This window comes from Gymnodraco acuticeps, unplaced genomic scaffold (assembly GCF_902827175.1).
Source record: "Gymnodraco acuticeps unplaced genomic scaffold, fGymAcu1.1, whole genome shotgun sequence".
Taxonomy (NCBI): domain Eukaryota; kingdom Metazoa; phylum Chordata; class Actinopteri; order Perciformes; family Bathydraconidae; genus Gymnodraco; species Gymnodraco acuticeps.
The window spans coordinates 560,403-587,148 of record NW_022991273.1 but is presented as its reverse complement, the minus strand read 5'-3'; the positions used below and the strand labels follow the sequence as shown (position 1 = coordinate 587,148).

General features: G+C 40.5%; 1 protein-coding gene across 4 annotated transcripts in view; it reads left to right on the top strand.

Annotated features, from left to right (window-relative positions):
* The window catches only part of cadpsa (Ca2+-dependent activator protein for secretion a), a 235,858-nt gene that overhangs the window by 173,104 nt on the left and 36,008 nt on the right, over positions 1 to 26,746 (top strand). For all 4 annotated transcript variants that reach the window (XM_034239849.1, XM_034239848.1, XM_034239847.1 and 1 more), the window contains 5 exons: positions 8,906 to 9,061; positions 11,328 to 11,475; positions 17,179 to 17,253; positions 23,019 to 23,102; positions 23,226 to 23,258. In XM_034239849.1, coding sequence (XP_034095740.1) covers positions 8,906 to 9,061; positions 11,328 to 11,475; positions 17,179 to 17,253; positions 23,019 to 23,102; positions 23,226 to 23,258 — 496 coding nt within the window. The remainder of the gene's footprint in view (positions 1 to 8,905; positions 9,062 to 11,327; positions 11,476 to 17,178; positions 17,254 to 23,018; positions 23,103 to 23,225; positions 23,259 to 26,746) is intronic.

Below are 26,746 nucleotides of genomic sequence, written 5' to 3'. Positions count from 1 at the left end.
TCTCTCTCTCTCTCTCGCACCAGTTATGTGCAGCCCTGATTATAGAGGTGCGGGCTGTGCATGCAAAGATTTCTGCGTCCCAAGCAGGAAACACATGACTTATCAGTAACTTTAGACATTGTAAAACCATTTTTATCCATATTTTATCGTACCTTGTACCTTGTTCATTAAAAAAAAATAGTAACATTAAAGTATTTTTTAATGACAATCTAGAATGTGGGAAGAGGTGGGGTGGCGCCCCTACAGATGTAGCGCTTCATTTCAGACGCCTACCCTTGCGGGTCCGTGATCGGCACGGGGTGGGCCCCTGCTGAAAAGGAAAACCCCCCCGCAGGACTTGAAACGCCCCCTTGATAAATACATTTAATTATAATGAAACCAGCTGCAATGGATCATGGATCCACCAGGGGGAGCCGTGATTAAAAAGCTGCCACACTGGAACTCATGTGAAATAAACAGCTGATCTCCAGGTATCTGATATCGCGGATATTTGTTAAGATCCATATGTCACGGATAGGATCATATTCTGTGCTAAATAAGAGACATGTAATCATTTACTAAACATCCCCATGTTTTTATTTAACAAAATAATGTTTAATTCACATTGGCGTAAGTACAAAACCATCGCTATGTTTTTAGATCAGGAAATGCAGCCCAGCTCAAACAAACGATTTTCAATCATCATCCTCACGATCATTTAATGTATCATATGTTCGCGAATTGAAATGAATGCACTAAAACATGTAGTTTAATCCACGTGAGTTTACAACAACAAAAATAATCGCTTTGTTTTTATATCACATCCGACCGGAGGCAAATGGAGCGGCTCTCACTACCGATCATCCTAATCCCACGGGCAAACAATAATATGTACAGTGTTAATAGTTTACTGTATTATTAGTGTCTAATATTACTGCTATAATAATCACACATTGAGTTGTTGAAATCAGACCGTCGTTTTTTTTAAACAGTCTGAATGAAACGGCAGCTCTCAGGTGATCAGCTGTGTGTTTACACAATACAATATGCATAGTAATTTAATAAATCCTTCCAACACACATTGTAAGAACAGTTCTGTTTCATATGAGTGTTGAGAGCTGTATCCACACATCTCTAAATGTTGCCCTCAGTGCACCAGATTGATGCATTTAACTTCAATTTAAATAAAAACATCTTCTGTTGTAACAACAATAACATTATAAATAGTAACATAGTATTGCACATTTAGCTTTGAGTGTTACTGGCCTGAGCTTTTTTTATTACATGAATTAAGGTGTATAGTATTCGTTTATTAGTCCCCGAGGGGAAAATGGGTAGCAGCACATCACAGAGGCATTTAAAAAGTTAAGACAATACATTCTGGAAATGTTCACATCAGGCACCTTCAAGTTAAACAATACTACAGTAAACAATTAACACAGTAAATTATGTGGATTAAATCACATTTATTTCGTTAAAAATAAACTAAATATGATTTCCTCCGGAGTCGGCTTGACTCGGTTTGCATTCATAAAGAATGCACAAATGTGTTTAATCGTTAATGTCAGATAGGCTATGTACTAAGTAAATAGCCTACATTAGTTCCTGCTCAAGATTAGATTCAATTTTATTATTATAGCACAGATTACAGGTACTGAGACAACGAAAAGCAGTTTAGCTTCTAACCAGGTGCAACAAGCAGTAAAGTGAAAAGTAATGTACACAATAGACAGAATAAAATATAGAATGAATTGAATGAATCATACTTCAATAATGAAAAGTAAACTAATATTAGACAAATATGAACTTTAACCATCCATGACTTAAACATATAATCCAGGATACAAGCCACAGAGTTGCACCTGCAAGGTGAATACAGAACAACTGGTTAAAAATAACAACCAAGTGTTTGAAAGCGTACAGTTTTATGATATCACTGCCCCGTCTAAGACACGAGTGGATCTGTCTTGAATTACATTTGAGTTGAGTGTTTAGTCAACTTAATGTGTTGCTTAAAATAATACTTCTGCATACAGTATGTGACACTGTAAGTGATGCACGGCCAGATACGGCTCGAGAAGCTGACTCAGATAAGGAAATGTGATATATTATGATATTATATCTGAATGATAAAGTGCGACACGTCGGCGTCTTCTCTGCATACGGCAGTTTAAACTGTATTTCCTTTATCCTGTAATATGACTTGATATATTTAAACTCCGCACACTGAGCTCTGATTGGTCAGCAGGCGGTGCTTTCACTGAGTTGATCTATTTTCTATAGACGCCGGAGCCGGGCAGTGTCAGGTAAAAAAAAGTTATTTAGCCTTCCCAAACCTGAGCCTCACGCGCCGCCTATGTCCTTAGGACCATACCGTTCACCAGCCCCAACCTCCCATGTTTCCTATGCTGTATGTTGGGAACTCTTTGTTTAAAACTAATTGGCCATCGGAATGTGTGGACTCACATTCCACAGCTCTCCCCCCCCCCCTCCTGTGATCCCCCGCACACAGAGAGACACAGGGAGATCGCTCTTCTGGAGTGAAGAGAGCGGAAATAATGATATTGCAAGTTAGAAACGTAAAATGCATTTTGACAGACACTTGTCCGATAGTCCACCATTAACACCTTAGTCCGTCTCGTCTCATCAACGAAAACTAAATATACATTTCGTCATAGTTTTCGTTATCAAGAATCTATTTTTAGCTCGTCATCGTCTCGTCTTAGTCATGTAAAAAAGGTCGTTGACGAAAAATGTTCGTCATAGTTTTCGTTGACGAAATTAACACTGGCATATTTAAACTGTCGCACTTTATGTTGCTTCTATCGCGCATTGCCGGTATGAAAGGGTCTGTGCCGGAAATATCAAACATTTAATAAAAGTGAAAAACAATGAACAAGACTTAACGTATTCATCATAATTAATTATATTTATTCCGTTTGGATGTAGGATTTTTGACTTTGTTTAGAGCAGTGATCTTCTCTGCAGCAGAGAGCTAAGCGCTGTCAGACCGGACCTAACCCTGAAAAGTATTATCATCTGAAAGTAATCATTATGTTATTAACCCTTTGGAGTCCTGGGCTAATTTAGCCGTTTTCACATACTTTTGATTTGTCTTACTAAACCCCATTAAGAAATGTTTGGCATGTCAATGTTTGGTATCTTTTTTTAAGGACAACCTCACCTATATAACCTGATAGTTATTTCTTTCATTTTGATATACTATGAACATTTTGGACCCAAAATCACAAAAAAACGTAAAAACAGATTTTGAAAATGATATTATTTTTCATATGTAACACAAACATACACAACGAAACCATTTAAAAGCTGGAAATATATACATGGGATGTCACTATGATAATGTGAAAGTTTGATTGAGGTAGCATGGGATTTCATTCTGATAAGGCAAAAGTGTTATTATAAATATAATACAAATATATATATATATATATATACACATTATGTACAAAAATCAGTTTTTTCTGTCTTTATCTGTGCCACGCTTCAAAGCGGTTTCTGTCAACTACGACACAGAGGGCAACAGCACAGGTTCCTCCTCCTCCATGTAAAAAAACAAGCTTAAAGCTTGACTCACGTTCAGAGTTCTCTTCATCATAGTTGAATCTTCAAAACTCTAAATCTATCTAACTATATCTAAATTCTCAATGTTTGTCTGTCACTTTACTTCAATCGCAGTCTCCCGCCGTCCCTCTTCGTCTCTTTTCGTCTCGTTTCGTATCACTCCGTTTACCTGATTACCTCACCCCCTCCCTGGTAAATACATCCTGTTGAGCAGAATCTACAGTTTCCAGTATTTTCCGTTTCGTAAAATGATAAAATACGGTGAAGATATTAAAACATGTGCTTCCATTATTCATACTTCTGAAATATATCTATATTAACTTTATATCATCGTATGTCCGTGTTTATTGGGTCTTTTTGCATGAAACAAAGACTGGCATATAGTTTCAAGCCAGTCGAAGATATTCAGATATGTGCTTCCATTATTCATACTTTTGAAATGTATTAACTTTATATCATCGTATCTCCGTGTTTACTGGGTCTGTTTGCATGAAACAAAGACTGGGATATAGTTTCAAGCCAGTACTTTCGACAGAAACACACGGCAATGTTGTCCGGACTGTTGTTTTTATGCGGCACCGGCTTGAACAGGTCATGTGATCTGATCATGCCGGCGTGACGGTCGACTCCAAAGGGTTAATATTAAATACATATAAGTATTTTTACAACTTGTACTTAGAAATACTCTGTTGTAATTATTGATGCATACATGTGTTCATCCATTCAATGTGGCATCTGCTATAATGGGGTTAATGTATGATATTACTTAATAATACAATACATTATAATATATGATATGATAATTACATTTTAGTTTTATTCATTTCTTATTTCATAGTTTCTCATTATTATTATTTTTATCGCTCATCTTATTTTTGATTTTATTAATCTGTGTGAATCTGTGCTGTCCTGTTTTTCCCTCTCACCCTGTTGCTGTTTGAACTACTGAATTTCCCCACGGGATTAATAAAGGTCCATCTTATCTTATCTTAATGTATAAGTTGATTTACTTCAATCTACTGTACTGTGTAAAAACACCCCAACAATATTACAAGAAATATACTGCATAAAGCAAACTATATACTTTATTTGATCTAAAATATTGATGTTTTTTCATTATAGTAGCTTGTGAAAACCATACAGTAACAAATAAGTGATTAAATGCTACAGTATTCAGCAAACACAACTGCAGAGCTGCAAACTTTGCAAACAGACTAAGTTCAACAACACCCAGTTGTCTTTGTGTATTTTGTGAATGAAGCGCCATCTCATGGTTAAATCCTGTAATTGAACAAATGGGGAAATTGGGCAACGCCCTCTAGCAATTTGGCAACACCCCCAGCCACTGGGATCCGCTGGGCTTTTGACTGGGACACACCCATGTGAGTCCGATCTGGAGTGCTTCATCTGTATGGGCCGGCCGCCACTGATTACAGGGAGCACACTGCTGTGGTTTGGCAACCTGACTGACCACAAACAGCTGAGAAATGTATGGAGATGTACACCTCCCGCTGCAGAAGGGAGGCTCCTTGTTGCCGCATTATGGAGGACAGTTCAGATTCCTTTTTAGGAAAACGTCATCAGAGGATCAGAGCTGGGACCAGCAAAATAAGTTACCCCCTGGTGGTTAGAGGGCTGAACAGCAAGCTCTTTTAAACAACTCACAGTGATTTATAATGATTTTTTTCTTATATAGTTTTGGGGGGTTGAAAGAACCTGGGCTAGTAAAATGGTACATTCTGATGAAATAAGATAATGTATATGTAATGCAGCTAGAATTGGGATGGTCTCATGGTTAAAGGATGCAAACAGAACACATGTGCACCAGCTACAGGTTATAATCTCCTAAATTAGGTTGCAAAATCTGCAATTAAAAATACCTTGAAATTATTTAGTTTGATACCTAAGCTGTGTCGATGAAAGTATCATCTCAGCTTCTCTGGTGTCAATCCACACTACCTAAGACATTGTCTCACAAAATAATGTTTTCACTTTCTCCAGCCAATAAGTGCAAAGTCTTACTCTTGATGTAGATCAGGAGAGAGGCTAACAGATACAAAAAGCTAACAACATTCACCAACAACAACAACATGAAATGACATCAAAGCATTATTATGAGGTGAGTGTGATAACTGTCCCACCTTAAAGCTAGTGCACCACGTTATAACAAACACACCATGAGAGTAAACACTGGCAAACTGCTTCAAATGAGCAGTTGTAAAGTAATCTTACCCCGCACATTTGCATGACAATGTGGGGCTATATTTACATGTAATTGCCCATATTAATGTGTATACCTATTTAACATCTTACAGACCACAGACATAAGGTTAGTAGGTACAGAAGATGTGGGCATTTAAATTGAACCCGCAATAAAACATTTTCATTGAGGTGTATCTTCAGTTATTTTTCATGTGAATCATCTTTGACGTAGTATCTCCTTTTTTTGTCTTGTGTTATTATGCTTCTCTCCACAGGAGTAAATCCAGCACTCTGCCCAATGTCAACCTCCCAAAGCCCAGAGTAGAAACTCTCACAGGGCCCAGTGCTAACCTCACACACACGCCCGGCTTATCTTCACCCAGCTGGATGGAGGATAGTTATCAGTGTGTATGAGCCTCTGCAGCCTGACACACACACACACACACACACACACATGTCCTTGGCATGAACGTGGAATATTTTTATTATGCACATTTCTTTCCATTCTTGGTTGTTGGTTTTTACAGGAAATCAAGAAAAATTCTAATCATCTATAATGTGAAAAAAATATAATAGGTTTTATCTTAATGTATACACACATTAAAGGTGGGGTAGGTCATTTTGGAGAAACCAGCTCGAGTGCGCTAGAATTTGAAAATACACAACCGGAAAAATCTGCCACTTCCTCACAGAGCCCCTCCTCCAACACACACGAACGCGCACATGACCAATGAGGGCACGAGATAAGTTTGTGCACAGATGGAAGGCTGACAGGCAGGTAGGCCATCCAGTTACTTTAGCCGGCTCAGATGATTGGTCGTGCTTTTTACAGTACTACAGCTTCCAGAGATGACATTTTTTTATGGATTTGTTGTCAAAGCACTTCAGATATTCATTGCTATCGGGATGTTAAGAGCATTCCATGGAATATAACAAAAAGTGTATCTCGAGCCGGTTTCTCAAACTTACCTACCCCACCTTTAATGTATAAACACATTGCAGCTCCTTCAGAGTGAACAGTCGGTAGTTCTGTATCATCTATTATTAAATCATGAAATCGAGCTCATTAAAAGTATGAACTGTAAGTAGAATTTCTGTGGCCCTTTAAAAAGAGTGAATAATGTGTAACAGCCTCTGATTCCACTACTGAGGAATCTAATAATAATATGCATGTGATCTTGAGATCATTAAAAGCACTCTGCATATCTCTGCAAACACTTGACACATCATCTATAGCACCGTGAAAACTTAAGCAAAAAGCACCAACAACGGGGCTCAGAGGTGTGAAGCTGCTCTGAGCGGCAGCCTCCTGCAGAGTGTCACTGCAGCACATCCGGACTGTTCCCTCATCTGGAGAAATACCAGCCCCAAAGTTTTAATTGTGAAAAAAATGATGAGAGCTGCATTTCAGCCTTTATATTTAGAAACAAATTCACTTTTCAAAAAGAAAGAGGCCTACAGATATGGCAGAACTGTCTCTTTTGTGCCTTCAAGAATCAGTAGTTTAAAGAAGACAGATGGCTTTCCAAAAAGGTTTAAGTTCAGGAGTGCATACATTAATGGTCTATGGTAATATTGACTTATCACCTTTCACTATTCACGTTCATGCCAATGTCCCGGCATGGTGTGTGTGTGTGTGTGTGTGTTGTGTGTGTGTGTGTTAGTGTGTGTGTGTGTGTGTGTGTGTGTGTGTGTGGTGTGTGTGGTGTGTGTGTGTGTGTGTTGTGTGTGTGTTGTGTGTGTGTGTGTGTGTGTGTGTGGTGTGTGTGTGTGTGTGTGTGTGTGTGTGTGTGTGTGGTGTGTGTGTGTGTGTGTGTGTGTGTGTGTGTGTGTGTGTGTGAATGAATGAATGGAGAAGGCAGTGACCTGGAAATTAAATCCCAACAATTTCCAAATGTTTTTCTGATTTGACTGGAAAGATGCAAATACATAACGAAGAGGCAGAAAAAGAAAAAAAGGAGCAACTAAAAGAAGACCATCCTAAATGTTCACAACTAGCAGGCGTGAGGCTTTACCAAACAGATCTGTTTACCACATGTTCTCCAATGTTATGATCAATTCATAACATTTTCCATGCTCGTTAATGCTCTTAATTTAAACCACATACATACTTTGCCTTCAGTGTGAAAAATGTAAACAAGAACCATGCTAGCGACTCTGTGACAAGCTCAATGGTAATATATTTTATTTAAAATTATAACTAATATACTCGCCTAGGAAACATTTAGAAAAACAACTTGTTTAGGACTTCTAACCCAGCAGCTTTAATAATAGTCATAATCGTGTTATTTATCGTAGCGCTTTTCCAAGTGCTCAAAGCGCTTTACGTTACAATATATTACATATATTAATCATTGAATACATTCAATACTGTGGACAACACCCTCAGGAGTAATTTGGGGTCAAGGGTCTTGCCCAAGGACACAACGGCATGCTGACTGCAGTGGGGGTCCAGGAGGGATTGAACCTGATCTGATGATCAGCATTTTTGTATTGGTTACATAAACAACCTGAGTTCTTTTTAGCTAACCCTCATGGTGGCTGTTGCTGGTTAATTAATTTTGAACCTGTGTGCGATGTACTGTCTTGTTACTATTAGCAACTGTAATCCAATCAGAAACAAGCATCCTCATTGACCAGGATACAAATGTCAATTCACACCACAGGATGAGAAGCAGGTCATTTAAAAATCATGTGAAAATCTAAATTTCTGCCAAAATGTAAAGTATATACAGCTGTGAATCCGGTTTAAACTGGCAGAGGCGATCTCTGAATGTCCTGGTTACAGACTTGCATCTTTCCACATCTAAAGCTTTCCCCCGGGTACCTGAAGCTGTAGCACCCTGTCCTCTCGTGTGTCTGAATGTCCCTGCACTGTGGTTCTGTCTGAGCCATGGTTGAGTTTAAAACTCTTCATGGAAGTCATATTCTTGATAAAATGGTCAGTGGTGTTCAAAAACAACCAGCTGCACTGTTGTTGTAAACCCTGGTCTGAGCAGTCTCTCACATTGCCCTCCCAAGTGACCCCTGAGCCACAGCCCTGCCCTAGCCTCCCTGACACCTGTGAGCCTCTCATTACATAGCATTTAGCTGACGCTTTTATCCAAAGCGACTTACAATAAGTGCACTCTCCCTGCAGTAACGGCTCGGGAACGTCAGAGGACCTCTTCTGGAAGCTGGACGCTCTGCAGACCTTCATCAGAGATCTGCACTGGCCTGAGGAGGAGTTTGGCAAACACCTGGAGACCCGCCTGAAGCTGATGTCCAGCGACATGATCGAATCATGCGTAAAACGGTAGGACACTGGTCAAATATATATTGGTCTGATTGCAAACAAAAATAGTTGTTACTGCTTGTTTTCTAGTAGTAAGTTGGGGTTTCGGGGGCTGGAGAGAAATAACGAGATCCAATGTGCATCTGTTTCAGCCTGTGGTCTGCACTTTATCCCATTACAAGCCAACTTACTAATAGATCAGTTATATCACAACATCTGGCACATAAGTTCAGTGTGCCTTTCATAAAAGACAGTAGAAGGTTCAAATTGACCAATCAGAATTAAGTATTCAACCAAGCCATGCAATGAAAGGACATGGTGACTGATGGAACTGGCACTATTTCAATCTAGTTAAAAGCTATATAAAATACATTTTTTTCCAATGAAGAAGTAAATGCAATTACTTTTGAAATAAGCAAGAGATGTACCCAGCTAGCAGGGAACGTTCTCACAACTTTGGCTAACGTTACCTACAGGTTATAATAATGTTTTAAAGAAACGTTTTAATCTGATGTTCAAAGAACCTTTTTATGATGCTTATTATTTCAAATAATGTTCCTATAAGGTTTAAGGTTAATTAAGAGGTAACGTTTTAACTGCAACATTCAGAGGATGTTTTGAGGATGTTATTGAGGCCTGAGATTAAGTTTTTTTATAAAACGTTCCTTTAATGCAGGGGTAGCCAACGCGGTGCCCGCGGGCACTTAGTCGCCCGCAGGGGCATGTTCTAAAAGTAGCTCGCCAAGCAAATCCTAAATGTATAAAATACACAAAACAAAAAAGGAAATGTAATTAAAAGAATCTACCCTATGCATAAACGAAACCTACATCATAGCGATCTACTTACTACGACTCTATAACGCCCCTCCTCCCCCCACAATGAATATCGACCAATCACGTTCTTGCTTGATTTGCGGGACCAGCGTTGCAGTCGGGAAGAAAAGCAATGTGGCACCTCCTCACTGATTTTCCTTCTGGCAGAATCTACACAACACATCAGCCCCATCGAACACAGCCTAGTTGTGCCAGCCTATACAGCACATGAGGGGCAGAGCTTTACTCTGTGTGTGTTGCAACTTGCATACATATGTATTGCACTTGACGCACACACACACACGCATGGCGTTATTTCCACTGGAGACAAGGGGGACACTTCGAAATCCCGTTTGTGTCCCCCCACTTTACAAATATGTTTATTTTTATTTTTTAACGCAAGCCGTCATCGCCACGGAGGAGCAGCCTCTGAGAGAGAGACAGACAGACAGACAGACAGACAGACAGACAGACAGACAGACAGACAGACAGACAGACAGACAGACAGACAGACAGACAGACAGACAGACAGACAGACAGACAGACAGACAGACAGACAGACAGACAGACAGACAGACAGACAGACAGACAGACAGACAGACAGACAGAGGTGAGGACCCCCCTAGAGGATGTGAGGCCCACCCCCAAATAAAGCAGGTTAAAATAATTAAATTGAATACATGTTCTTTTAGTAAACTCTGCAAACGGGTCCCACAGACCCAAACAGCACACAAAGGTTAAAGGTCAGCATATAATAACGTTAAAATGTGATAAATATACACACTGCAAAAAAAGAAAAAGAAAAGATGAGCAAAAGTAGCCCCCGACTTGTTTTATTTTTTGAAAGTAGCCCTCATCCTAAAAAAGGTTGGTGACCCCTGCTTCAATGTGATATGTTAACAAAGGTGGAACGTTTTGCCTGCAACATTCTAAGGATGTTTTTTGGACGTTGTTGAGGTAACACAGTACAGATGTTCTTTTATAAAACATTCCCTCAATGTTATGACAACAAAAGAAGAACATTTTCAAAGCAACATTCAGAAAATGTTTTCAGGATGTTATTGAGGCCTGAGATGACAGAACGTTTTTTATAAAACGTTCCTTTAATGTGAGTTTTATTTTGGTTCCCAGAATGTTCTTCTGAAAGGTAGGATAACGTTGTCTAAAAATATTCTTAACATTTTTGGTGATAACTTTCTTAAGATGTACAGTATGAGCGCATTGACACAATGACTAGGACGAGGATTACTCTGATTTTCAATACAACTTAAGTGTGGTGCTGGAGTACATTTGTTGTTTGCTTGTGTTTTCTGCAATGCAAAATTAAGACAAGGTGGCTAAATCAATCATTTTGAGTGAATATATAAATATTGAGAGAATGTGTAAAAAGCATGTTATTAATTAAGGCAGGTGGGGGGTTTGGGGACTGACTCATGGCCTCAGTATTCTGAAGTCCACCCCTCCCTCTCTAAAGGACGCGGGCTGCGTTCGAGGCCAAGCTCCAGAGGAGCAGCCGGGCCACAGAGTTCCGCGTGCCGCAGTCCATCTGCACCATGTTCAACGTGATGGTGGACGCCAAGGCCCAGTCCGCCAAGCTGTGTGCCATGGACCTGGGGCAGGAGGTACGAGACCCTCCTCATGTACTGACACTCAATCTCTTTAAAACAGGGAGCGGAGCCAAATCATTTTGTCTGACTTCAAAGTTGAAACCTTTCACTGACTATGTGTGGACAATTTCATCTCATATCATTTGAAATGACAATAAATCATTTAGGTTTCTCTTTGGAATGGTTTTCATTTTGTCTCTCTGTTGCATGAATACAGTTTTCATTCCTTTTTGTCTCTACTTCTTTTTCAGTATTCACATAGGCCATTTCACTTTTTTCTTTTTCTTATTTTCTGCTGCTTGTTCCCCCCCCCACTCTCTGTCTTGTGAAAGTTTGTTAGAGACTGGGTAAGTGTGGCTACAAATTCAATTGAAGTCTCACCCTCCAGTTCCCAAATGTATAATTAGTCATCAGTTTTCCCTGTGTGTCTTCATCCACTTGAATTGTTAGGATTTCATTAACATATGTATAGATATTATTGAATATACATGGGGTAGAAGTGAGAGATCTCATATTTCGCAGAATCTCGAGACTGATACCAATTGCTGACAATGAATGAATTATTGCTATGTCCTTCACTGTTCTGCTGGTGCTACAGGCTAAACAAAGGAGTCCCCACAGTTTCCATGACAGCAGACACCATCCCAACGTCTTCATACTGGTTATAAAGCCCTTCATTACAAAAACAAGTATTATTAAGTAATAGTGTAGGTCATATTTAAGCAGGTCAAAGCAAACACGTTTTTTAAACTATGACCAAATATAAAGCAAATAATTTAATGTGTGTATAACAAAAAAATGAAACTAAAAGGTTTTTTCTTGAAAACATAAATCAGAACATAAAATGAAATAATGTTTCTATTTTGCATTTTTATATTTAAGATATGGTCTACATTTAATTGTTCTGAGCTTTGCAACATTATGTGTTTTTCCACATTAACATTTACAGTATAGTTGAACTCTCTAATCTTCACATCTCATTACTGATTAGATTGAATTGATAATTACTTGTTATTGCAGATAGAACCTAGTTTCTGCAGTCAGTTACAGATTGGTTTGTTACTTATTTTAGTTGTTGTCCAATTGAAAAAGTGCTCGGTATGAGTAGTGATGATAAATAATAATATTTCTTCATTCATTTCAATATTCAACAATTGTGTGGGTGATTCAGTTAGCATGCATTTTAAGAGAGGTGCACACTGTTTATTATATTTGTAATGATCTGTATGCTAATGTCAAATTAACAGTTTGTAGTTGTTAACTGCCAATTAAGATGATCTCAAGATACGCATGATGTGATGTGGCAGTGTAAGTGTTAATGTTCAAAATCAACACAGTCAATCTCAGTTCATTCCTATTGCAAGGAGTTTGAAATATATATTATGTTTTGAAAGGAAAGAAGAACATGGTTGAATTGTTTAATGATTCTGATTTCCCCCAGAGGTCTTATTCGTTTATTAATTATATTTATTTATCAATTATAATGTTCAAATAAATGCTAAGCACCCATAACCAGTTTTGAGCAAATGTTTTTCTAACTATTAAACTGTTCTATTTAATTATTTCAAATGTAAAACAGAAACACCATCATATTTGTGAAGTAGCAGAGTGGGCTCTATTTTCTAGTTCAGTTCTGTATGAGGCTCATGCTGCTGGTCTTTTAGAATATCATTACATTACATTGCATTTAGCTGACGCTTTTATCCAAAGCGACTTACAATAAGTGCGTTCGACCAACAAAATACAAACTTGAGGAAAACAGAATCATATAAGTACATCAGGCTTCATAGAGCAAAAACATTTCAAGTGCCACTCAACTGGCTTTAGATAAGCCAGTCCTTTATTAGTATTTAAGTGCTTTGTTAATAGTTCTATCGCTCGAAGTGGAGTCGAAAGAGATGAGTTTTCAGTTTGCGCCGGAAGGTGTGTAAGCTTTCTGCTGTCCTGATGTCAATGGGGAGCTCATTCCACCATCTTGGAGCCAGGATAGCAAACCCACGTGTTTTTGCTGATGGGAACTTGGGTCCCCTTCGCAGCGAGGGTGCAGAGAGCTGTTTGGTTGATGCAGAGCGGAGTGCACGCGCTGGGGTGTACGGTTTAACCATGTCCTGGATGTACGAAGGGCCAGATCCATTCGCAGCATGGTACGCAAGTACCATTGTCTTGAAGTGGATTCTAGCAGTTACTGGAAGCCAGTGAAGGGAGCGGAGGAGCGGCGTGGTGTGGGAACATTTAGAAAGACCAGACGTGCCGCTGCATTCTGGATGAGCTGCAGAGGTCGGATGGCACATGCAGGTAGACCAGCCAGGAGGGAGTTGCAGTAGTCTAGGCGAGAGATGACGAGAGCCTGGACCAGAACCTGCGTCGCTTTCTGGGTCAGCTGGGGACGTATCCTCCTGATGTTGAAAAGCGTGTATCTGCAGCAGCGAGTTGTAGCAGCGATGTTTGCAGTGAAGGACAGGTTGTTATCTAGGATCACACCCAGATTCCTTGCAGTCTGAGTCGGGGAAACAATAGAGGTGCCGATGTTGATTGTTAGGTCAAGAGTGGGACAATCTTTTCCCGGGAGGAAGAGCAGCTCAGTCTTGTCAAGGTTGAGCTTGAGGTGATGAGCAGACATCCACTGAGATATGTCAGCTAGACAAGCAGAGATGCGTGCGACGACCTGGGTCTCTGAGCGGGGAAAGGACAGAATTAATTGGGTGTCGTCAGCGTAGCAGTGGTATGAAAAACCATGCGGGCTAATGACAGATCCGAGCGAGTTTGTGTACAAGGAGAAGAGGAGGGGACCAAGAACAGAGCCCTGAGGGACCCCTGTAGTTAATTGACAAGGGTCGGATTCCGACCCTCTCGAAGTAACCCTGTAGGTGCGGTCTTTGAGGTATGAGGTGAGGAGGGAAAGTGCAGAGCCTGAAACTCCAAGTTTTTGGAGAGTGCGAAGGAGGATCTGATGATTCACCGTGTCGAATGCAGCAGACAGGTCCAAAAGGATGATGACAGAGGAGAGGGAGGCTGCTTTAGCAGTGTGCAGTTCCTCAGTGACAGCAAGGAGGGCAGTTTCTGTGGAGTGACTTGCCTTGAAACCAGACTGGTGTGGATCCAGAAGGTTGTTCTGATTGAGATAACAGGAGAGTTGTTTAAAGACAGCGCGTTCAAGTGATTTAGACAGGAACGGGAGGAGAGAGACAGGCCTGTAGTTTATAACATCAGACGGGTTGAGAGTGGGTTTCTTTAGGAGAGGGTTTACTCTTGCCTCCTTGAGACTGTTTGGAAAGTGACCAGAAGTTAGAGAAGTGTTGATGAAATGGGTGAGAAACGGTAGAATATCAGGAGCGATAGTCTGAAGGAGGTTTGAAGGGATAGGGTCCAGAGGACAGGTGGTAGGGCGGGCAGAGGTAATGAGGGTAAGAACCTCACTTGGAGAGAGAGGGGAAAAGGAGGTAAGTGTGTTGGTGGAAGGAAGGTCTGGTGACCCAGCGGTGAGTAAAGGTGAGTCAGAAAAAGAAGAGCAAATATCATCAACCTTTTTTTCAAAGTGGGTAACAAAGTCGCTTGACAGAAGGGGGAAGGGGCTTTGGGAGGGTCCAAGAGGGTGGAGAAGATGGAAAATAGTTTTTTGGGATTGGAATAGGAAGATTGGATCTTATTTTGAAAGAAAGTGCTTTTTGCCTGAGAGATCGAAGCAGATAAAGAGGAGAGGAGAGCCTGATAGGTTAGGAGGTCGTCATGGTGTTTGGATTTCCACCGTTTCCGCTCAGCTGCCCGAAGGACGGTTCTATTAGCACGCAGTGCATCATTTAGCCAGGGAGCAGGAGGGGACTGACGAGCCTGCCGAGATGTGAGAGGACAGAGAGAGTCCAGAGAGGAGTAGAGAGGAGAGTTTCTGCAGCAGAGTTTGGAGGTAGGAGTTGGAACGAGTCAGAGGAAGGGAGGGCTGAGAGCACCAATGAGGCAAAGGTAGAGGGGGAGAGGGAACAAAGGTTACGGCGGACAGGTGCATTATGAGAAGAGATTAGTTCGTTATGTTTGGAAAGGGATAGAGAGAATGAAATGAAGAAGTGATCGGATGTGTGGAGCGGGTTTACAGAGAGGTTAGAAGTAGCGCAGTTCCTTGAGAATATGAGATCAAGGACATTGCCAGCTTTATGAGTCGGTGGGGACGGAGACAGTGAGAAAGCAAAGGCGGTTAACAGAGATGTTAGTTCGTCTATCTTCCCCGTCTGGAGGTTGAAGTCTCCGAGAAGTACAGCGGGAGGGCCAGTTTCAGGGATGTGTGAGAGGAGATGATCTAATTCCTCCAAGAAGTCCCCCAAGGCGCCTGGTGGACGGTAGAGAACAACAATGGTTAATTGTATAGGATGGGTTACTGTGACGGCATGGAATTCAAAGGTGGAAGGAGTGAAGTTAGGTAGCTTGAAGAGGGAAAAGCTCCATTTGGGAGAGAGCAGGAGACCAGTGCCACCTCCTCTGCCAGTGGGTCTGGGTGTATGGGAGAATGAATATGCTGTGGAGAGAGCTGCTGGGGTAGATGTGTTGGATGGAGTAATCCAGGTCTCAGTGAGAGCAAGGAAATCCAGAGACTGCAGGGAGGCGTAGCCAGAGATGAAGTCAGCCTTAGGAACAGCTGACTGGCAGTTCCACAGGCCACCTGAAACTAGATGTTGGATGTCAGTGGAGCATGTGGGATAGACGAGAGCAGGCCGGTTATATCGATTACGAGATACACGGGGCCAGTGATAATTGCGAGAAGACACATAAACAGGAATGGAGAAAATACACATGATTATAGCATGAGGGGCTAAACAACCAAATCAAATAAAACACCAGCGATACTTAGCTCAATCAAAGTAGGATTTGCCTCCTCTTTGCCCCCCTCGTGACTCCCGCAGGACTCCAATGTCTTTGTCAGTCTTACTCCCGCAGGACTCCAATGTCTTTGTCAGTCTTACTCCAGCAGGACTCTATTGTCTTTGTCAGTCTGACGCTGAAGCTGACGCTCCAGGAAAGAGCTACCTAAAATGGACACCTGATTGCTGAGTTCTCACAGCTGTGGGGCCACGTCCCTTTAATTAGTTAACTCTCTGCAGCTGGTGGCCCTCAAAAGGAAATCTAGACTGGCTCCCTCCTGAGTTGTTATTGTGTCTTTTCAGTGGCCCAATGGTTTTACAATTACATTAAACCCTAATTTATAAAGTTATGAGTTTAACCCTTAATACAGTTACACCTACTCAATAAAGCTCTTAGTATTATACAAATGTTTAAATCAAAGTTAACCCTAGCAGTCAGTTAGTTCAGTTTTAAGGTTTCAGTCAAATTACTTGTCCCAAGTTTCTGCCTGACAGATACTGTAGCGGTTTTGAGATTTAACATGGTAAATATTTGATTATTTCTTAAAAAGCTCTGCTTTGCAGCTCACCAGCAACATCTTATAGTAACTATTTAGAGCCAAATGTGTGTTCCTACAGAATATAACGTTTACAGACGAATTCCTTACAAAGGAATATACATACTATCAATGAATATATAACTGCCAGTGTTTCCCTTTAATGTGTCTACATGGTGGTGTGTGTGTGTGTGTGTGTGTGTGTGTGTGTGTGTGTGTGTGTGTGTGTGTGTGTGTGTGTGTGTGTGTGTGTGTGTGTGTGTGTGTGTGTGTGTGTGTGTGTGTGTGTGTGTGTGTGTGTGTGTTGAACATGTCTGTGTTTCCTTCCTGTGCAGAGGCAGTACCACTCCCAGATTGACGATCTGATTGAAGAGACAGTGAAGGAGATGATAACTCTGCTGGTAGCTAAGGTACACAATATTACGGAGTCCTTGTACACAGTAGATACATTTGATGTAATATTGTATGGCTGAAAATATTATATTGTTTATTCTATTTTTGTAAATATATAATTGTCTTTGTATGTTTAGGTTCAGTACTGGAGAAGGTTTCAGAATGTTCACTGCATGATATATGGAAAGCTGACTAAAAGCTTTGAAAGGCTGCTGTTTTAAAGTGATTGTTAATATTTTGGAAAATTAATAAAATACCACAAGCAGATGCAAAATGAACTCAAAACACTCAAAATGACAACAAAATGATTACAAGTTACCAAATGAAATGTTTTTCTAGAAAAGGATGTTGGAGTATTTTGTCGATAGATAGAGGAGCATTTATCTTTATTCTGAACTGACAGAATGAAAATCTGGAGATGGACAGTTTTCTGATGTATTGCTTTATTTTAGACTGCCCTCATTGCAATACTGTTTATGGGAAAATGCAATTATAATGTAACACTGGACAAGTTAAAGTGGACCTATTATGCACAATGCACTCTTGTACGTCTTTTATACATGAATATGTGTCCCCGGTGTGTCAGGGAACTCACCAAGTGTCAGAAAACACAACCCTCTCTCTTTTCCTCTATACCCAAATCTCTAAAAAAAAAAGGGGCTGCAACGGATCTGATACAGACTGATCCAGATTTGAATTATTTTCTACGTCAGAAAAGTGGTGCTCCACTTAGTGGTCAATTCTCCACCAATCAGAGGAATGAGAGGTTGGGCCACGGCCGGCCATTGCCGCTCGAAAGCGCTGGAGACGCTGTAGTACATATGCCAGGCCTGTAAGTGGCGCTGTAGTCTGCCACAAAAGCAGCGAAGAAGACTTATTCTCCGCTGTGGCTCTTTTTCTCCCTCCCCGAGGCAAGCGTTTGCGCCTCCTGCTTTAAAACAAATGAATAATGACTCTATATAATCATATGTAAGGGATAATGTGCAGCGACGCGGTCATTATGGGGAAAAGAACACCGAGGCTGATCAGGAGCCCGACGCGAAGCGGAGGGATCATAGACTGTATATATAAATGGACGTAGGGTCCGTGACGTCACCCATAGGATTCTGCAGAGTTGCAGAGAAGCCCTTAGTAGGCGGAGTCGGCCACTAACGGCTCGACAGTGACGTCAGAGTTCAACTCCCGCCTGCTCCAAATAAGGGCAAAGAGGCGGAGCTGAGGCGGGACCTGCTGCCACCAAGCTGGAAGTTCCAGAGCTAGCTGAAGCTACCAAGCTAAGCTAACATGCTCCCCATCTGCACACTGCCGTGTAATTTTACGTTTCTAAGGTAAGCGGACATGAAACTATTCAGCAAAACTATAAATAATAATCTAAGTTATTGAGTTTTTAGGATAATACTTCAGAATCTTAAAATCCCTTAATGTTTGTATGCAATTGTGCTAAATTCAACACTGGAATCAAGCAAATATGAATATGTTTGCATGACATTAGTTATTTGTATTTTGATATCACTTAATTATACGTTTAATACATTTAAGTCAAGCTAAGGTACATGTGATGGTAGCTAGTTAGTGCTCTTACCTGTGAGGCCTCCTCCAAACAGCATAATAACCAGACTATCATTAAAACTAAGTACCAGTTCTAGATCCTTGACTTTAGACAAACAATTGAAAAGACAAAATGTATTTAAAGACCAATCTTTATTTGAATGTGCCTCTTAACCTGATATATTAGTTATACAGTAATAGTTTTGACAATCTAAAAAAACTGAGCAACTCAACAGTCGACTTTATGTTTCTTATTGTCTAAAGCATTTATTATTTTCATGTTCCCCCTCTCATATTCAGTGTGGACGGATTGAGACAGCCTGGTGTCCAGAGAGCTGCATAGACTTCAGGGAGAAACCTCCATGTGATGGACGTCCTATCTGTTGGTTTGGAGAGGACTGAGGGTCTTTCCTCTGCGAGGAGGACCAGGCCTGATGGAGGAGCCCATGCTGGGCAAAGCTGATACCACAGGCCTAGTCTGTCACGTTATTTGATTAAATGTGTTTACTTATACATTTAATAGGTTTACACCTTCTGTCCGTATGTGCTTTTTATTTAAAACATTTGATTAACTTTTGGTTCACATTTCAATAAATTGTATTTGTATTTGCTCTCCTTTTATCCATTATTCTTACTGAAAATGTTAGATTACACATTCACATCTGACTGAAGATTGGCCCCATTTATTTGTGACGTTGCAAACTCTGCGGTACAAGGCACAAGTGATGTGAAGCTCATAAAGTGAGGCAAATAGAAATAATCAGCTGATGGAGTGTAGATGTGGAAATAGGTGCATACGATCAGCTGACTGTGTTTTCACAATAAAAGTAGTTTCTTAGTGAATGTCCTGTACTGGTCTTAAAATCTCATAGCATCAGCTTGTAATGTTCCTCTTGGATGTTCTTCTTGACCCTCAGAGAAGGAGAAAATGTCGTGTCTCTCAGGCATGTCCTTTCCTAACAAAAATGACAGGAAACATAAAACATATTATTGCAGAACAAGTGTGTTATTTATGAAAGCGGTATGTTTGTGTGTTTAGGGGCTGTAGATATAATTATATTGTAATGTTTGTTTTTTTTCAACAGTGAGCTACAAAGACAATCAGATTATGAATGAACAGTATGAAGTTCATCAACATTGAAATATGTTATTATCAAAATAATATTTAACTGTTATCAAAACGTAGTGCAAGTTGTGCAACTGTAGAAGCTTACTCTGTTGTCTCACTGAAAGAATAACTTTTACCACGTTTTTTACAGACAATATTGAGAGATAAATAGTAGCAGTTCTCACTATGTGTTAAATATCTTTGCCTTCAATACATTAAATTAGAAAGCTGACAAAGTCATATTGCTTGTTATCATCTAAATGTAACCTTTTGCATGGAAAAAACCCTCAACTTAACTGATGTGTAGGTGATCTAGTATTTAGTATTGTTTAATGGAATGTATATCAGTGTATTCAAGTCAATACTTCATTTATTTAAACCAATATCTTTCTTGATTCTTTGTACAGTATGAAAAAAGAGTCTTTGTACCTGTGCTGAAGTTCACTGCTGTGAGGAGTCCAGTTATGTCTCTCACTCTCTGGTCCAGCCTGTCTGCATCACCTGGACACCTTAAACAAACAGATATATGTAAAGTACCATGTGTACAAACAATATAACTGATTCTCTTCTGTTGAACATGTTGGATTGTGTATTGTCCGAGTCAGTGTCCTTTTTATTTTACTGTAACTTTGGAAGTTGTGTTACCAATGCTTACTGTTTATTTGATACCCATGTGGTAATGCAATAAATAAAAACAACAAGGTTTGGGTTCGTTCTTCAGATGACTGTGACGTTAACGTGTAAGCTCAATAATGAACTCCAGCTCAACCAACCATATTGTAATATCTAAGTAATCATCTTGAAATATGACATTAATAATTGTAATATACACATCTTATTGTGAGGTTGATTTCACATAGACTACTTCGACGTTAACTTGTCTACATACTTGAGCATAGCAATTTAAATTAACCTTAGCGATGCATACAGTTCCTAGCTACATAATACAATATCTCTCTACGTTACAAGGATGACCTTATTTTATCAACCTCAAACATAAGCCGTTTGTTCAACAGTATTATCCCACTTAACGTCTATTTCGTTTTAACCTTTATATATACAGTCTATTATTTTAACTTGGAGGCTACAATTAGCATCGTTAGCACCAATGTAGCCAGTGGCGGTTCTAGACCAATTTGACTGGGGGGGCCACTGGGGGGCCAGTTATTTTCTGAGGGGGGCACAATAAATGCAGGACGAAAAAGAGAACTAGACAGTATGAAGTAATTGCGCATAAGAAAACAATGCAATACAGTTATTGGTATTTGTTTCAGTACACTTATTTATTTCAGATAGATCTTATAGTTATTACTGTTAGCTTCAGCTTAAGTTATAGTGCAATGTTTGCACTAACACCATATTTATATAAAAATAAAGGCAATGAACAGTTACATCTCTACTTTACATAAGGGTGTCTGCACAATCTCACATTACAGCAACAAAATCCTGCGGTATTTGGCAAACCGAGCACAAGAAAATATACATTAAAAAAAATAAAAATAAAAATACTTTTCATTGTTAGGGGGGCCACAGGGGGGTCAGAGGTCAGTGTTAGGGGGCACTGCCCCCCCCTAGAACCGCCCCTGGATGTAGCTACCACTCGCTGCATGCTAACCCAAGCCTTAACATTCATTACGTAGCTGATTAAAATCATTAACACATAAATAAAGCACTCGAATTTCACTTACCGCAAAACCGCATTCATGCACCGTCTGTTTTAACTGCAGAGCGAGTCACAATAGTCCGATATATAAGCATGAAGAACAAACAACCACGGCTGGCTTCAAGTTGTGTTCCCTGGATGAACTGACCAGGCAGAGTCCCTGTAGCTTCACGGAGCAGGTAGCAGAGAGACGAGAAGCTAGCAGCAGCAGTCACTTGACAGAGCCGTCACTCAATGTGACCACGCCCTAATTTATGCAAAAACGTTAAGACCTAATATAAATAAAAGGGTCGTGTTAGAAAACAATTCACTCACAGATCCATAATCATGAAGGTGGAATCTAACTATATCGATAATAAAATGTATGGAGCCAGGGGTAGAAACATGTTTTTTTTTGCTGTAAAATTGGGCATTTTAACATGGGGGTCTATGGAAATTGCTCCTTTCTGCAGCCATCGCCTATCGGCCAATATATGAACTGCATTGTGTGGCACTTCCGTATTGGTGTCCCAGCTATTCCCCAGAGTTTGCCCCTTGGGAGGGATCTAGATCGGCATGAAGGCACATTATGCAATGTGCACATTATCCCACTTATTACATGGCCACATTCTCAACAAAGTAACGATATGACTCCCAATATTAATTTAAATGCTTTTATGGATTTAGAAAATGATTTTATTGATTTAAAAAATATTTGTATGTATTGGTTTAAATTGACATGCATCCGCTAAGAAAAATAGTCTGTTGTTACTGTTTGAACTAACGTAGCAACGGCAGGAACTGCTTCAATAGCGTTTTTGAGGAGCTTTTTGATTACAGATTTGAAAAAATCGTTGCTTGCTTTAAAAGTAGCACAATTCATGATGTCAAACCTTGGAAAGTATCTAGATATCCCTGCCCTAATGCCAAAGGAACTGGCAACTGAATATGTGTCGCCGTTTGATGTCTATGTCTGGACCGCTGCGTAAAAAGGGTTTCAGCCCCGTTACTTCTCTTCTCACTTCTATAAGAATAAATCACGGTGGACGGAGATCTCTTTTTCTCCCCCTCTTCTCCCCGCTGCAGCCCAGCAGCTGATCTCAAAGCATGCTCCCCTCTCCTGCAGGGGGGCGTGGTCAGCTGCAGCTCACATAATCAGCCCCTGCAAAAACAGCGCTGGAAAGAGCAAATAGAGCGAAATGAGGCATGGCTAAAATGCAGGATCTGTTTGGTATTTTGAAAAAAAAACTATATTTATATACTTTATATAGGTATGGCCCTACAATATATTGTTCAAATATAGCATAATATGTCCCCTTTAAATGAATCAATACTACGGATGTTAAAGTACGTTTTACTGCTAATCCTTCCTGGTTTTTACTCGTCGTTTGATCGAGATGGACGATGGGTTGTTTGTGGCACTGCTGCATTTTCACAATTTCAGTCATTCCACTGCTTGTTTTTCTTTTTGTCCCATTCCTCAGTTTGTGGTCATCCTGGAGGGTGTGTTAGCCAAGCTCTCCAGATATGACGAAGGAACGCTCTTCTCTTCCTTCCTTTCTTTCACAGTAAGTATCACTTCCATCACCATCATCCCTTTCTTTTTAAACATATTCCTGCAGATAATCAGTAGCTTCTGTGTTTGTGACACACTTCCAGTTTTTCACCTCTTCTCTCTCCTCTTTGTCCAGGTAAAAGCTGCTTCAAAGTATGTGGACGTACCTGTAAGTGAGATTTACTTATTTTTCTATTTATCGCTTAATCATACATTAATCAACCCTGTCTCCTCAAACATATATTGATATAACTAATTTGAATAGGTATTACCCTGCATACCATGTGTGGTTAGCATCGGCTACTAAAACTCTTCAAGGTTTGAGAAAGATGCTGGCTTTTGTTGATATAATAATAATAATAAATTATATTTATATAGCGCATTTCAAGGGACCCAAGGTCGCTGTACATGGTGGACAAACAAAACAAACAGATAATCAAAGGGCAAACAAAAAATAAAGGAAGCCGGGGGACCAAGAAAGGGCTAGGGCTCGAAGACCAGGGTGAACAGGTGTGTTTTTAATGATGGTTTGAAGATGTCCAGGGAGGCAGCATTACGGATATCGGCAGGAAGTGCATTCCAGAGGGTGGGGGCCGCAGCACTGAATGCCATGTCACCAACAGTTCGGAGGCGAGAGCGGGGGATGGAGAGCAGGCCCATGTCTGAGGACCGCAGACTCCGAGAAGGGGTATAGGGATGGAGGAGGTCCGATAAGTACTGGGGGGCAAGGGTATGGAGGGACTTGTACGTGAGGAGGAGTGTTTTGTACTGAATCTGGGACTTGACCGGCAGCCAGTGGAGGTGGATGAGGGTGGGGGTGATGTTGCCATGGCTTGGTGCGGGTGAGAAGCCTGGCGGCAGAGTTCTGGACGTATTGGAGCCTGTCCAGGGTTTTGCTGGGAACCCCGGACAGGACTCCATTCCAGTAGTCCAGATGGGATGTGATGAAGGTGTGTACAAGTGTTTCTGCCACAGAGTCAGAGAGTGGGGGGCGGAGTCTGGCAATGTTTTTGAGATGGTAGAAGGCGGATTTGGTAACAGATTTGATGTGCGCCTGGAAGGAGAGGGTGGTGTCCAGGATGACTCCCAGGTTGTGGACTTCAGTGCACGGGGAGATGGAGCAGCCATCAATGGTGAGAAGCAGGTCTCCAACCTTCTGGAGCTGCGCCTTGGGAGCCACAATGATGAGCTCTGTTTTATTGCTGTTGATTTTGAGTAGGTTTGATGACATCCAGTTTTTGATGTCCTGGAGGCAGTTGACAAGGGATTGAGGGGGGAGCTGAGTGGACGGTTTGGTGCAGAGATAGAGCTGTGTGTCATCGACATAAGAGTGAAAGCTGAGACCATGGTGGCGGATGATTTGACCAAGTGGGAGCATGTAGATGGTGAATAGGAGGGGTCCAAGCACAGAGCCTTGAGGTACACCTTGGTTAACTGGGCCGGAGGGGAGCTGCAGTCACTGATGGTGACAAAGTGTTTCCTGTTAGAGAGGTAGGACTCTAACCAGGCAAGAGCTGTGTCACTGAGGCCAAGGTAGTCAGACATATTTTTTAAATAAACAAGATACCTCAGCGTAATGAGGGTTTATGCTGTCTAAACAGAACCACAAAGTTCTAATTACAGGAGTGATATAAAGGAAACATTTATAAAATCCACAATTAAACTAAATATGTGATTTATAAAAGCAAAAACCAAAATGAAAATATGAGAAACTCTAATATGCATTATGTTGATGCAAGAGAACTAAAATACAACACTGGCATATACAGTAAGACTCTTCCAACATGCATTTGCTTATTGAAATCACTCATATGTAAAAATACTCGCGAGACGAGACGCAGAATCAAAGTGAAGGAGCTTCATTTCATATTATTGTGCAAACCAAATGTAATTATTTATCGCCTATGTAAAAATAAACGGACAACCATTAACACATTGGTTAAGACTCCATTAATTTAATTTACATTTCAACATAATTTTCAAATAAAAAGTTTAAGGTTGTTTATAGGACCAGAACCCGGTGTTATTTTCCCCAGGACCGCGCGTGTGTTTGTTTCTTGTGGATGTACAAATATTTGACCATGCTTTCACATGTAGAACCATAATCCAGATGGCCTTGGTTATCATATTTCCACATCAAATGTCCTCATGTTTCCTCCCACAAATGTCCATTGATATGCATGTGTCCAGACACCGTGCCTCGCTCTCTGTGCTACACATTGTGAGTCCATGTTGTGCAACACATGCCCATTCAGCTGTCAGGGTGCCGCTGGGGCTGCGTGTGTTTCTGTGTGTTTGTATATGCGTGTGGGTGCATCAGATCTGTATTAACTGCCAACACTACGGCCGTAGCAACATGCCAAATTTCAAATTAATGCCTTGTCAGTGAACGTGACGCGCCACTGTGTGCACTGGCAGGGGTCGCAGCTTCCAGCCCAGCACGATAATTGTGTCCTTAATGTACAAAATAAGAGTTCCACTGGGTAAAAGACTCTCATTTACACATTGTAAGTGTCATTGCAGATGTGTTAACTAAGTTTATTGGCAGTTAGCGATGAGTTTTTTTAATCTGTATGATTTGGGAAAAAAGACAGAAACTGAGACCTAAAGGTTTATGGTGTGTCGTCTCTTCTGGTAAGAACTGTTGATGTAAGAAAGCGAACTAAGGTGCCGGGTACAAACACATTGTCCTCAGTGAATATTTTAGATGTCAGCATGGCAGGCCTCCTAACAGTCTGCTCTGCCATCAAACCGCAAAGTGTCTCAGTGCCCTGTTCACTTTGCACATGGCCAGACTGAGAGGGCTCCCCCCCCTCACTGTCGATACAACACTTCTCCTTATTCTCCCAATAATACATTCCTCCAACGTTTTAGAAAACCGTCCCGATTATCCTTATTAGTAAGTATAATTTGAAATATATTTTCCCTGCTGTATTACATTTGAGGTACTTATACTTTACCCGAGTACTTTCATTGTATACTACTTTATACTCTACTACATTTTGGAGGCAACCTTTGTACTTTTTACTTCACTACATACATTTTTGTGATGTATTTACTACTTTATAAATTCATTTTGACACACAATAAAAAAAAAATGTTTAAACTGTTTTAAAATGATTATAGTGTTCAGATTAAACTATCCAAGATTCTATTGAAGTAACTAAAACAAAAAAATACGTTTTTGTTCAAAGATATTTCACAGTTTCTTCTGCAAGGAGAACTGTACCCCTACATACTTTATGTAGATTGTCCTAATCGTACTTAAATACTTTTACTTACGTTTTTACACTGTGATATCGGAATGTATTCTCACGTAAATAATCTGAATACTGCTCATGACAGAGTAGAGTCAGCAGCCATGCAGCTCTGTGGGCACAGTGTTCCGAGCTAAATGCTAACAACAGCATGCTAGGACAGTCACTAGGATAAAGTGTGGGCACCTTTAAAGTCTACCTTAAAGGTGGACTAGGTAAGTCCGAGATACACTTTTTGTTATATTCCATGGAATGCTCTTAACATCCCGATAGCAATGATTATCTTAAATGCTTTGACAAAAAGCATGTCATCTGTGGAAGCTGTAGTACTGTAAAAAGCACGACCAATCATCTGAGCCGGCCCGGCTAAAGTAACTGGATGGCCTACCTGCCTGTCAGC